Source organism: Ixodes scapularis, unplaced genomic scaffold, assembly GCF_016920785.2.
Source record: "Ixodes scapularis isolate PalLabHiFi unplaced genomic scaffold, ASM1692078v2 ptg002596l_1__unscaffolded, whole genome shotgun sequence".
Taxonomy (NCBI): Eukaryota; Metazoa; Arthropoda; class Arachnida; order Ixodida; family Ixodidae; genus Ixodes; species Ixodes scapularis.
This window is the reverse complement of record NW_024610256.1, coordinates 64,811-78,728: the sequence shown is the minus strand read 5'-3', so window position 1 is coordinate 78,728 and position 13,918 is coordinate 64,811. Positions and strand designations below refer to the sequence as shown.

The following is a 13,918-nucleotide window of genomic DNA, read 5'->3' as shown; positions in this document are numbered from 1 at the left end:
CTCCTAATATTTTAAACATCCTCGCTTGCGCTGACCGACCGAGAAGTAGCGAGAGTTCAAAAACCTACGGGAAAGCCGCTCCCAGTACAAACGGGGCGATGCGTCGTCTGCTCACGTTTCTGGTGAGAGTGGAATATCCCTCCCAGTTTTTCTTCAGAGTTGACAAGGCATCACTACGTGATACAAATTTAACAAAACGAAATTTGGGCAATGCACTTTGAAGTCGGAAATTGTACTTTCCTCGGAAAGTAGCAGAAAAGAATACTTTAAGTACAAGTACGTACTCAGAGAATGTACCTCAAGTAAAGTACAAGTTTCCTAAACCTAATTTAAGTAGCACTTTAAGTACAATGCGCTTAAAGTACTTCCCAACACTGGCCGCAGACGTGTTCAGCAGGACGCTACGAGCTTGTGCGTGAGTAAGTACTCACGCACAAGCACGCAAGTGTTTTTGTGAGACTGAGTAAATTGTATGTATGCTTTCTTTGCGAATAAACTTATTATTATTATTATTATTATTGTTATTATTATTATTAACCCCAAAACACCCCTCATACAGCGATATCTGGAACGGATCGAGCGATATTTTAGAGAAGTATCGCTCGATGTACCGCTCGTCGAAGTGAAGTGCGCACACCCCGGAGTTTTCCTGAAGATGCGTGTCTCCCCTCGGAATATTCCTGTCCCAGTGAGGAGTAGAGAACTGGGTCCTTCGGGGTGGCGAACAACGTGTGTTTTTCTTTTGCAGACCTGTAGCCTGTCGTGCATCCTGGAACAAAGCAGTGCTTCGCTCGCTGCTTTTTCTTTACGCCGGAGGTTGACGGGGCAACGTCCATAGTCTCCACGTGTCACCTGACGGACGGGCATGCATGAACGGTTGAAATAAATTCACACGAGCGCTGAAGAAGAGATGAAAGCGGGCGAGAATTCGTCGCTACCCGCCTTGCCGCACGCAAATCCCCGCGCCAGCTGCGCGCGCCTAGCATGGATGGATGGATAAATGGATCTGGCTAAACCCTGTGAATCGGGCGGTGGCTTGCGCCACCTAGCCAACATTATAAATCTAATTATATGTTTTGAATTCCAAGATTAAATCTCACCCCTGCCTCGATTTTAGCCACCAGTCTGATAACCTCCGCTTGGTTATTTCTACCCGTGTAAAGTCTATTTTTCCTTCACTGTCTTTAAAACCCAATGCTTTGATTAAATCCGCCCGGTCACTGTTAACTGTTGGGTGAAGCCCTTTACAGAAAAGTATTAAGCATACATAAGCATACACGCTGACTAGAGCGCCCCTGACGGTGATTTTCCAAACCGGCCGCGGCGATGCATGGGAGAGCCGGCGCGCTCGACACACCCAACTCTCTAGCCACCCTAGTATGTACGATCTCTATGGAGATGGTGGACGTCGAAAGTCAATTGAAACGTTATTGCTCTATTTTATGAACATGGTTTTTGTTCCTTATTTTAGTTTTGCAATCTATTGATAGAACAATTTGTCGCCAATTCGTTGCAGTAATGAGCGCCTCCAACCACGGAAGCGCTGCTTAGCGTCCAGTTTGCTCAGAAATCGATTTTAATGGCAGTAGCCGGGCACTGGTAGTACGGGTAGTAGTACGTCTCCGACTGGTGTGTTTACCGCCTCCAAAAAAGTGGTCCCTCGATTTCCGCCTGATGACGTCATTAAAATGTCATGTTATCACTGATTGCGAACCTGGCGGCGTCTCAACAGTTGTGCTGGGTATAGCAGACGCCTGTTTTGCTGTAGGTCTCTCTCCACTTTGACAGTCCACAGAAGTTGAAGCAGCTGGACGATGGGACGCCGTGACGACAGCGACACTCGCGTTCACTCGTGCTTTTCGCCAGCATTTCTGCGACCAACCGCCAGGATCGCGACAGGCAACAACATGACACTCAAGTTTCTGTGACGTCATTTGTTGCCACTTTGGGACCACTTTTGATGTATGGGCGGGATGGGACGCTCAACACACCAGTCGAAGACGCGCTCCGGGCACCATAGTAGTACATTTGGTACACTTGGTACACTGTCGACAGACCTTTGCCTTCGCTGTCTGAACGTCGCAGTATTGTAGTAATCACTAATCACAGCGTGCTGCAAGAAATCTGACACCGAGGTAAGCGTCCACGGTTCATTTTGTACGTTCTGCTGGTATGGCCTAGCTGCTGACGTGCGTGAAGACACCATGAGCGACATCTCCGACGTGCAACAGCTGGGCGACCTGCTGAAACAGGACGGCGCCGACCACAGCCTGCTGGACACGTCCAGCCGGGTGGCCCAGTTCACTTTAGCAGTCATGGTGAAGCTAGTCAAAGAACGACCCTGGCAAGTGGCCGAGCAACTCCTCGACCTGCTGCGGCAGGAAGGCAGGGCCCTGATGCAGGTGGACCCCACCGAGACCGCCGTGGGAAACGTGGTCCGCCGCGTGCTCAAGCTGGTTCGTGACGACTACGCGAGCATGTGCTGCGGCCGACAGGTCGAAGGGGACAACAGCGAGTCGTTGCAGAAGCTCGTGTCGGCCAAGGGCGACTCCGTGGACGACTACAGCCGGCCCCAGCCCGAACTTAGGGAGCGGCTGCTCGAGAGCCTGGACGAACTCGAGCGCGAGCTCGCCCTGAGCCGCGAGAACATCGCAGCCCAAGCCCTCGAGCACATCCACTCGGGACAGGTGATCATGACCACGGGGCGCTCCCGGACCGTCGAAGCCTTCCTCCGCCGGGCGGCGGCCCAACGCACCTTCCAGGTCATGGTCGCAGAGTCTGCGCCGTCCTTCTCGGGCCTGGAGCTGGCTAGGGTACTGTCTCGAGCTGGCATCCGGGTCACCGTGGTGCCGGACTCGGCGGTCCTCGCAATCATGCCCCGCGTCAGCAAGGTCATCATCGGCACCCATAGCGTGATGGCCGACGGAGGGCTCAAGGCGCCTTGCGGCGCCCATGCGCTCGCCCTGGCCGCCCGCCAATGTGCCGTGCCGCTCATTGTGGTCGCGCCCGCCTTCAAGCTCACGCCGCAGTACCTGTGCTCCGAGGACCAGGAGGCCTTCCAGCGGTTCGGGTCGCCCGAGCGCGTGGCACCCTTCGAGACGGCCAGTAGCGCCGTGCAGCTCGTGGCGCCGGCCTTCGACTACGTGCCTCCAGACCTGGTACCCCTGCTGGTACTAAACTCCGGCGGCAACGCGCCCTCGTACGTGTACCGGCTCCTCAGCGAGATGTACCACCCCGACGACTTTAAGCTCGGTGCTTGATGTTGGCCAAACATGAGACACCATTTGATAACGACGCTTTATTCTTCTTTTTCTCCACGACCCGGTTCCGTTCCGTATCCTGCGGACGACGTGGGGCCTGCCCGGTCACTTGAGGTACCTGCACGGAAAGCCCCGGTTAACAAACCCACTTTAACGCAAAAGCACTCTACCAGTATGGCACAGTGGTGTAGCCGGGAATTTTTTTGGGAGGGGTCGAGGTGGCTCGGATGTCCCACTTTTAGGTGCGGGGGGGGGGGGGTCGGGTCAAAATGCACACATATATTATAAGGTCGGCTGAATTTTCAAGAGGGGGCCGAAACCCCATAGACTCTCCCCCTGGCCACGCCACTGGAATGGTGCCTGGAGCACATCCCCGACTGGTGTTCATCGCGTGGTCGCCCCGATTTGCACCTTTTTACGTCGCATTGTTCTCCGCCACGGCACTGGCACATGCGTCAGACGCCCGTTCTGCCGCGGGCCCCTTCGCAGCTCGACACTCCCTCGAAAGCTTCGGTAACACGCACATTCTCTCCCGCTTTTTTTGTGGGAACTTGTAAGACAAACCGCCAAGATAGATAGATCTCGCCGGCCGTTGGGTGCACGCGTGAAGCCGCCATAACTTTAGTTTGCAGGAGGCTCCGCGCGTGCCTTCTCACACGGTGAGGTTGTCGCGCGTACGGAGAGACATTCCCTCGATGCGGTGCTGGCATAGGCAAAGTAGCTGGCGAGATATTGGGGCGTCCACCAGAGTGACGCTCCGACTTCTGCAACATCTCTCGTTTTTCCTTTGGGTCAACACTTGGGACGTGCGCCAGTCGGAGACGCCTTCCAAGCAGCCTGGTGTCCCCGGAAAGGGAGCATTTCTTTAACCAAGCTGGGACATCCTCAGCAGTTTGCTCCTTCTCCTCAAGCTTCCCGCCTCCCTAGTCCTCCCGAATGGTCGTCGAGATGCATGTGCCTTCCCGACGTGAAAGTAGCAGTAAGGCTCTTTGCCCGTGTTTAACGATTACTTCAGACCAACTGTTGTTCTACGATCTGGACGGATGGACGGTAGTAGCTATACCCTTTGTAATGGGTGCAGCTTGGGCCACCTAGCCTAACATATTGTAATCTTTTCTCTTTTAAAATTTGTATACATTTTGTTTTACTCCTCCCCCCCCCCTCTTTTTAAAGTGTTACCATTGCTTATTTTTATCTGCATTTTTACCCCTCCCTAGATTTTTTCCACCCATCTTCCAATCTCCTACCGCAATTCTTTCCCTATCCATTCGTCCATCCATGTCTGCGAATCCCAGTGCCCCTTCCAGATCCATAGTCATCCCCACGTCTAAGAGGGTGGGACGACGCCCCGTGCACCTCAAAATTGCATGTTTTCTATTTCCTGGAATTTAGCCCTATATGTTTTCGTTCTTAGCACCCTGGTTTTAGCTTCAAACAGCCTCCAACGAGCTCTCCACTGAATTATCATACAAATGTTCCTTCTTTATTTCTTGTTTTTGTGCCCTGTATATTGTTAAGGCTGATTTCCCCTGCATTCTCTCTTCCCACAATTTCCTCACCGTTTCCTTTACTCGCTTCTCTACTTATACGCTCTGATCTTCCCCATCTCGTTGAATATATTTAGATCTCTGCTTGCAGGTTCGGCTTTTCCACTTAGTATTTAGACTTTTCACATATAGATGTACACTTTCGCTGCCCACCGTATATCCTCAATTTCAGCTAGTCTTTGTTCAAAGTTTACTGATCACTTCTCTACTCTCGAAAGATGCCCAACCCATATCCCCCTGTACTCCCTCATTTGGTGTCTTCTCATGTGCCCCCAACGCCAACCTGCCCACACTCCTTTGCTGTATCTCTAAACTTGCCTAGATTTATGACCTGATGCACAATACAGCATTCCTAAATGACAGTCCTGGCACCATGACTCCCTTCCATACACCCCTAACGACTTCATACCTATTATAGATTGAAGCCCTGTGTTTCATAACAGCTGAATCTCATTTCCCCTTTATTAGAAAATCTTCATGTTCTTTTAGACACTTTCTTCCCTCACTTAGCCATACTCCCAGACATTTGTATGTTTCTATGTGTTCTATCACCGTGTCCCGTATCTCCAGGGGTTCCCCCTTCTCGTCATTGAAAATTATTATACCCGATTAGCCCCTACTGAATTTTAGGCCTTAACTGTCCCCTTCCCTGCTGCAAATCCTAATCAGCTCCTGCATTGTCTCACGACTTTCTGATACAAGTACAATGTCGTCTGCATACATTAACCCTGGCAATACTTGGTTTACTTTATGTCCTTCCTCCATGTAATCCAGGTGAAAACCTAGGTTGTACTGTTCTAAGCTTTTTTCAATCCCACTGAGGTTTATCATAAAGAGCAGGGGAGACAATGGGCAACCCTGTCTAACTCCTCTTTTTATGGCTGCTGGTCTTGTAGTTTCGGCTTCCCATGTTATAACCATGTATTCTCCATATAAACTCGTTTAGAAACTTGACCAACCATGGTTCCCCCTAGCGCATATCCCTTCAGTTGGTCCCAGAGTTTTTCCTGATCCGTTGTCATATGCCCCTTTGATGTCCAAAATGCTACCCATAATGGCCCTTGACTTGTCATTGCTATCTCTATGCACTGAGTGATTACGAATAAGTTATCATATAGTCGTCTATCCGTTCTGAAACCGTTTTGAAGCTCCCCCAGAATCTAATCATCCAGTTGATGGCCATTTCGATAGGTGCCAGTGCATCCCCTATAGATCGTCATAGCTGCAAAGAGGACTTCCGAAGAGTGCCAGGAGTGACTGGTCCAGATACGCCCACTATATTGTTGAAAGCTCGTGTACTATATGTATTCAAAGTTGGCCAAATAGCAGACCATTTTTTCTGCTAAACTGAGATGTCGGCGGCCTCTGGCATGACATTAGACCCTGCCGCTTCCTCACACAGATCACACCGCAGGTTTGACTTTAAATGGGGTTAGACAGGCATTGTCCGGCATCCTCTTCTTCTTGCGCAGATCGTTTTCCTTTTTGCCTGCCCCTACCCCCACTTTGTGACTTGCTGTCCGCCCCCACTGCGTCGACTTCGTGATGACGCGGCCCGCCGCAGCAAAAGGTTTCCGACTCCCGTTTTAGGGTATTGCCCGGGAAACACATATACTGTTTTGTGCACTGCAAGAATAAACGGTGCATTGCAGAAGAAATTCCGGACCCCCAGAATGTTGCACTAAGGGTTTGAATAAGATATGAAAGTTTTGTGACTACACATTACTATTAGAATCAAAAGTTATAAGCAAGTTTTGGAAACCGTCAATAAAAAAATGTTGGGTGGGGCCCACAAGTACACGAAGGTGAATTGAGACGAGTAGCATCTGCCGCCGACAACAGGCCTCGTTTTATCGTCTGGACATTCCAGATATTGTCTGGATGGGAGAGCCTTCAGCAATGTATAGAACACACAAACTGCGTTAACCTGGAGGCAGCCGAAGAGCCGCTCCACGACGTAGCATTCGCTGGAATAGTCCGAGGGAGGAGGCGCTCGAGACCAATATCGAGGCTAGACCGGGGACAATGCACAAATGTTTCCTGCCGGCAATCTACGCTTTTCACCACCCCGTCGCAATATGGTGCATTGGAGGCCGTCGAAATTGCGGTGTCCACAGTCGAGCGTTGATTTTGGCCTCGATCGAGCAGCCTCCCTTGCTTCCACCGAGTGCCACTTCACCGAGCCATTCTTCGGCCGGCGCCAGGGTAGCCCCCCCGTCCCCCCGAGATAAGACGTGCGGGTTCCATTTACATTTGATGAGCAGTCTACCATTTGGCCAATTCGTCACAGGACGACTCGCACAACACTTCGTCGAAGAGGCCATTTCGCAAAACGGAGGGCTGGTTCGAGTCTTGATACCAGCTGCCATGTGGCCTTTACTCCCGCCCTCATCAATTTCACGAATGCGTAAGCCAGATTCAAGGAGTCTGCTTTGGGTACCCCCACCCCCTGCAAAGGAGGAGGTCCTTCCGGATTACCCCGAAAGCCGACGTGAACTGCAGAGACAGACTGCGAAATGACCTCCTTTAGGAACACCTGGGAGGGCAGGCAAACGGAAGCATTTTGGACGCAAGGACCACATTCAAGAAGTGCTTTGAATGCGGTGCTTAGTATCAAAACTTTACAAAGTGTTACCGAGCGCCATTCGGTTTAAAAAAAAGGTTGTAAATAAGCGTGTGTGCAATGAAACACAAAGATGTCTTTAGGTGGTGCAGTGATTGTGCTCTTCGTTCATCCGTAGATTTCCGGTAAAATAAAAAGCGAGCAAAATGGGCTACTGGGGGAGAAACAAGGAAGCAAAGCGTCTGGTTGACGCTGCTACTCCTAGATGGCAGCACGTAAAACGCAGGAAAGCTTCTTTGAAACTCGCGACCCCCGACAAGACCTACCACGAAGAAGGCAGGTCACAAACTCGCTCCCTGACACATGAAATCTCGCCACCCCATCCCACCTCCCATCCAAGCCAGATGACTCTAGTCAAGCTAGCTTGGTCTCCTTTCCTCACCTTGGTTGTAGCGTTGGACTACTATTTCAGCTTCTCCGAGAAAACCCTAAAACATATCCAGCAAACCCGAGCGTGCGTTGTGCCATTGTTTCAACACACAGTGTGTTTTATCAGCCATATTCTACCACAAAAACCGTCGCAAACAATTTGTGTCGGTTCTTCGTGATGGACTCGACAGCGCGAGGTCAAGCGATTCCATGAAGCCGTGTATGTCACGAGGTCACGTCGTGCGACCTCGTGATGCAACGCACCGTGTGCTCGACTCATTCGCAACATATTTTGTGCTCCCCGGTCTTTCGGCACGATCGAGTTAGTGGAAAGTTTTTCTTTCTGCATAACACGTTTTCAACGAAGAAACCTATAGTCATTACATTTGAGCACCACTCAAATTCATGGCCCGAATTGAAGCATGCACGCGTTCATGTCACCTCCTTCCTACCCTTCTCTGCTTCCGCTTCCCCAGATGCTCCGTCCTATATACTGAAGATGTCTCCTGCCATGAGACAAAAGATTTAATGGAACCGTTTATACCGTCGAGACGAGCCGTTTTCCTTCCTTTTAACTTTTACCGCGTGTTTACCTGGCTTTTGAGTTTTTTTTTGTTTTTTTTTTCCTCGTCCACCAACTAGCACAACGAGTCTTATTAAACAAATTCGAACAATCGGCCCCTTAAATTCTGCATTCCACATATTATAGGTAGGATTCCGCGTTACCGGTGTTGGTTTACTGAGGCGCTTATTTTTTCCCTCGGACTGGGTATTTTTGGGCGTCTATTTTGGGTACTGGACAGGCACGTGTGACCACTTTGAACCTTGAGAGAAGGAAGCAGGATGAGGGTTCACCAAGCCTCGCAAAGAGTTGGGTGCAGGCCGAGTGGCCAACGAACACCGAAGAAAGCTCGCGATAAATTTCTTTCCCAAGACCTCGTGTCTTTCTCTGAAAGCTTTGATTCAGGGTTTTTTCTATTTTTGATACAACTGGCTCGGGGGTTCGGGGTTTACCGTCAGATACCGGAACCCTAATTATAAAACATTAGAGACAAAGGTCGTCGGCAACGTTTTGTACGACCGAAGGGCGCTCGGTAACGCCCCGTAGAGCGCCGCGTGAGAGCGCCCCTTGCGAGGGCTCAACTGGAAAGCAGCCGGTAGTGAGACGGGGTAGGGAAGCGAGGCTTCACTTGGCGGCCCAGTCGGTGTGCCCCGGCAGGCCGGAGGTGAGCCGCAGGGCGGAGGGGCGCCTCGCCGCCTCGTGGGCCGCCTTGGCCGAGTCCATGCCCAGGTAGGTGCGCGAACCTGCGAAGTGGTGGCCGCTGTTGGAGCGTGTCGCGGGGGGGCCAATTTTGGTCCTTTGTAAAAGCGAGCCTTCTCGGTAGACCTTTCCAGAAAATTCTGCAAGGCCTCTCGTCGACCCCAGGGGCGGTTTGCTCATCTCGCGGCTGCGGTTGCGGCCAACAGGAAAATTTTTACGTCGCGAGACGAGCTCCATGGGGACATGGGAGGTACCTAGCATCCCTGTCTAATGGCAGAGAAATCTGTGTCCCTTCGAGTAGAAAAGTTTAATTTTGCTCGCAGAAACTGACCGCAGAGGCTTTCAACTGGAGTGTAATAAACTGCCCCTTTATACTTTAAAAGTGGCAGGCACTGTAAGGTATCGGGTTGGCCGACGAGACTCGTCGACCGTTGCCACGCACAGCCGAGCCACCGGGTTGAGGAGAAAGAAGTGGTAGCTCGTGGGCAGTTGGTTCTGGCGGTTGGAATGAGCGGCCATGATTTGCGGGTGTCTTAGAGCAAGTGTTTAAGAGACGTTGAAACCTGACAAGTGGGGGCTCGTCCGGGATAATAAGATGTCTCATCGACCGCTTTTCGTACCGCCAGACTTTCTCCGTACGGTGATGCAGCAAACGGATGGTTCAGCGCTCCATCGGGAACAGATCGCCGCCCACATACGCGAGCTCTTGATTGCCGCGCCCATCGAGCTTGCAGATGGTGAGCTCGACCCTGAGCTGCCTCAGCCCTTGCAACCTTTGTTGCCTCAGCCCTTGCAGCCCTTGTTACCCTCTCCGTTGGTAACGCCAGCCGTCACTGCGACCAACGGAGCGCCCGATCAAGATCCCATGCATGCCCTGTGGATCTCCACCCAGCCTCCCAGGTTTTCTGGTTTTGGAGATCTACAGTCACCAGAAGGGTTCATAGAGAAGCTCGAGAGTTACTGCCTAATCCAGGGTGTCAAGCCAGAGGATCGCATCAGCCGTGTCGTACCCGCAGTTCTCGACGGAAGTGCCAAGCTGTGGTTTCGCTTCGCAGGGGAGTTTACAAGCTGGGGCAGCTTCGTCACCGCGTTCCATAGTCAGTTTGCGCCGGTGGACAAGAAGAAGCGACTGAAAGAGGAACTGCGGAAACGAACTCAACACCCCGAGGAAAACCTGAAGCAGTTCATATATGTCATCAGCAGTTACTACGACAGGATCGGCGAGCCTGTGACAGATGCGCAGAAGGTGGAGAGGGTACTCCGACAGATGCACCCGCAGTTCCGGGATCTCGTTGAAGGAAGTACCTTCGCCACGCTCAAGGAACTCGCCGACGCTGCCGATGGATTAATGGAGCGCGTGTGGCGACGTTTCCAATACGTACCCCCTCCCCAACTCTCAAACCAAGTAGCCCGGGACTTGGTGTTCCAAAGTCGAACAGCGACGCCAGTGCCTCGCCTAGTTCCGGTGACTCGAACGGCGACGCCAGTGACTCGTCCAGTTCCGGTGACGGATCAGAGTGTAGCAGACTGGACCACGCCCACCCTCGCTGCTCCAAACGCGTACCCCTGGTGCCTGCATCCGGCGGCCCTGCAACCTTCGTACTACAGGGACCAACTCGGTGCTGTCGAGGCTCACAGCGTAGCACCGTCCCAGATGGGTTTCGGCAGTTTCGGCAGCCCAGTCCGACAGCAGGCCGTGCTCCAAGAAAACAGCTATGATCGCCAGCTACAGTGTCACCGGTGCGGGGGTGTGGGACACATGTCACGCCAGTGCCCTACGAGCGCGCGCCGGGGCTGGGGCCGGCCTCGCTGTTTTCGCTGCAACGAGCCCGGGCATATGCAAGCGAGTTGTCCGGGAAACGGCAGACAGTAGACGCCGCACCGGCAGGCGTCTACATGTCAGTGCAGGTAGCTGCAGCAGCCGGTGGAAAAGAGCCGCTTCTGGAGCTTCGCATAGGGGACAGAATCTTTTGCGCACTCCTGGACACCGGGTCAAGCGTCAGTCTAGCAGGAAATGCAGCTATTGCGACAGCGGTGGCTCGAGGAGCGACTGTTCGAGAAGAGCAGCACTGCCTTCGTCTTGCAGCCGGTTGGTCTCAGACAACAAGCTCCGTACGATGCCGAGTGCATTGGGCAGGGGGATCACGTAAGCAGCGATTCCTCTACATGCCAGGCCTTTGCAGGGACATAGTGCTAGGCAGAGACTTTCTTAACGCTACCGGCATCTCCATACACATTTCTTCGAGCGCTTGGACGATCGGGTCTGAACAACAGAAGCGTATTCCATTTTCCAAGGGTGAAATCCAAAGAGAAGAGTCCGGTCAGGCCAATAACGAACAAGTCTATAGCTTAGAGCGATTGTTCGCCGAGTCAAGTGAAGGCCCTTGTGTGCAGAGAGAACAGCCTGCGGATGATCAGTCCCTACGAGAAAATGACTGGCGTCAGGCCTACCATAACAAGAAGATGCCTACAGATGATCGACATCTGCTGCACGCCGAGAATCCTGACGTTGACTATGCAAAGCATCCGGATGTCTTAACCATGCTGGGAAAGTTCAGCACACTATTTGACAAACGTCCTGGCTGCACGGGACTGATGGAGCACACCATCAACACTGGAGATTCCGCACCGATTCGCTGCAGGCTTCGCCCCGCCAATGCTCACAAAAGGCAGATTATGGATTCCTGTATCGAAGATCTGCTGCAGCAGGACTTGATACAACCCAGCTCGAGCCAGTGGTCCTGTGCCCCAGTCCTGGTTGCGAAGAAGTCGGGAGGATACCGACTAGCTGTTGATTACCGGCCGCTCAATGCTAAAACCCAAGTTCCGGTATACCCGATGCCACGGACAGACTGGGTACTGGCAGAGCTAGGCAGAGCTCAGTGGTTCACAAGCTTCGACCTGTCCCAAGGTTTCCTCCAGATTCCTGTCCGCCACGAGGATATCCCCAAGACTGCATTCATATGCCACAAGGGTACATTTGAATTCAAAAGGATGCCCTTTGGCGTGGCTGGCGGACCAGCCACATTCCAAGCTCTCATGGACAAAGTACTTGTGGGAATCAAGCACAAATTTTGTATGGCCTTCTTGGATGATGTCTTGATATACTCCAGTTCATTTGAAGATCACTTGTGGCATATTGAAGTGGTCTTGTCTAGGATCGCCCACGCTGGGCTTACCATCAATCCGACGAAGACGCAAGCCTGTAGGCGGTCGCTGAAGTTTCTAGGGCACATAATTTCACCGGGAGAGTGCAGGCCTGACCCAGATAAAGTTGCAGCTGTACGCGACTTCCCAACCCCCCAAAGTGTCAAGGATATTCAAGCATTTCTTGGATTGGCCGGGTATTACCGGTCTTTCCTGCCAAAGTTCTCTGAAGTGGCCCGTCCTTTGACCATTCTTCTACAGAAGAATGTACCCTGGCGTTGGAGCAACCAGCAAGAAATGGCATTTCACCAGCTCAAAACCATGCTGGCAAACGAGGTGGTGGTTGCACTCCCTGATCTCAACCGACCGTTTGTGGTGGAGACCGATGCGAGCGGCACCGGCATCGCAGCAGTCCTCTTGCAGGACACGGAGGGACAACTGCGGCCAGTGTCATTTATTAGTCGATCTCTGAACGCAGCTGAAAGGAACTACACCGTGCAAGAATGGGAGTGTTTGGCCGTAGTCTGGGCCATTGACAAGTTCAGGCCGTATTTGGAACATACCAAGTTTGAGGTACACACCGACCACGCTTCTCTCAAGTGGATGTTCACCACCGAACAGACCTCAAGCAGGGTACGTCGATGGGTGCTACGCTTGCAAGGTTTCGATTGCCTCATCAGACACCGTCAAGGAGCAGCAAACATCCCAGCTGATACCTTGAGCAGGTTCCCTGCTCCAGTCACGGGACCGTTGTCGGAAGCACTGGACACCGAACGCGATGAGTGGTTCCCCATAGAGACGGTGGAGCCAGAGCACCGACTTCGGTTCGAGGAAAATGCCACAGTGGAGGAGACGGACATATCACTGCTCCTCAATGCATCCCAGCTCGCTGATGAACAACAGAAAGATCCTGAAATCTCCGAGGTAATTCGCTACCTCCAAGACCGAACTCTGCCGACCGACGAAACAGAAGCACGTCGAATACAACATCTTTCTGATGATAGTGAAATCGATCATGACGGACAGCTACTAAAGGTTTCAGGGGAAAGAAAGCTCATCTGGGTTCCAAAACAAATACGCCAAACGGTACTGCAGTTGTCACACGATAACCCTTTAAGCGGACACTTGGGGTACTTCAAGACTCTGAAGCGGGTCGCGGAGAGGTATTTTTGGATCGGTATGAGGTCTGACGTTTCCCGCTATGTGCGATCTTGCCCGTCCTGTCAGACTTTGAAGCCTCGTCGTCAAAAGCCCGGGGGACTAATGGACAGTACCTGGGCAGAGGAACCTATGGCACACCTGAGCGTAGATATAATTGGGCCATTACCTATATCAAAACGCCACCACAGATATCTTCTCGTGGTCATCGACAAGTTCACGAAGTTTATTGAACTATTTCCCCTTCGAGCTCCGACCAGTAAGGCCATCCTGGAAAAAATGATTGGCGTGTTTTGTCGACATGGCTTCCCAAAAAGCATATCCAGTGACAATGGAAGAGTCTTCGTTTCTCGGCTGTGGAAGAACGTCATGAAGCACCTCGGCATCAAAGACCGCCACACGGTACCGTACCGCCCTGCAGGGCAGATGGTAGAGCGGCATAACGCAACAGTGAAGCAGTGCCTCGTGGCATACTGCCATGACCATTGTGACTGGGACCAACGTATCCCTGAAGTTTCATTCGCAATGAGAACTTGCGAAAGTGTGACCACAG

The 13,918-nt window shown here is 52.1% G+C and overlaps 2 protein-coding genes across 8 annotated transcripts in view; one reads left to right on the top strand and one right to left on the bottom strand.

Moving 5' to 3' along the window:
- The first annotated feature begins 1,953 nt into the window (after positions 1-1,953).
- LOC115316365 (translation initiation factor eIF-2B subunit beta) lies at positions 1,954-6,605 on the top strand. The gene has a single exon (XM_040502175.1). It carries the CDS (start codon positions 2,205-2,207, stop codon positions 3,258-3,260), a length of 1,056 nt encoding a protein of 351 aa, XP_040358109.1. The 5' UTR covers positions 1,954-2,204; the 3' UTR covers positions 3,261-6,605.
- The window catches only part of LOC115316364 (serine/threonine-protein kinase ICK), a 49,593-nt gene continuing 38,958 nt past the window's right edge, over positions 3,284-13,918 (bottom strand). For 6 of the 7 annotated variants that reach the window (XM_029975751.4, XM_029975750.3, XM_029975754.4 and 3 more), the window contains 2 exons: positions 8,990-9,104; positions 3,284-3,378 (listed from right to left, as the gene is read on the bottom strand). In XM_029975751.4, the coding sequence (XP_029831611.1) occupies positions 3,366-3,378; positions 8,990-9,104 (128 nt within the window). In that variant the 3' untranslated portion in view covers positions 3,284-3,365. Of the gene's footprint in view, positions 3,379-8,943; positions 9,105-13,918 lie in introns of all 7 variants that reach the window. The other variant, XM_029975755.4, reaches the window with a different exon arrangement.

Bases quoted from the DNA above. Each gene is read 5' to 3' on its own strand.
- LOC115316365 (XM_040502175.1), top strand. From the start codon at position 2,205: ATGAGCGACATCTCCGACGTGCAACAGCTGGGCGACCTGCTGAAACAG.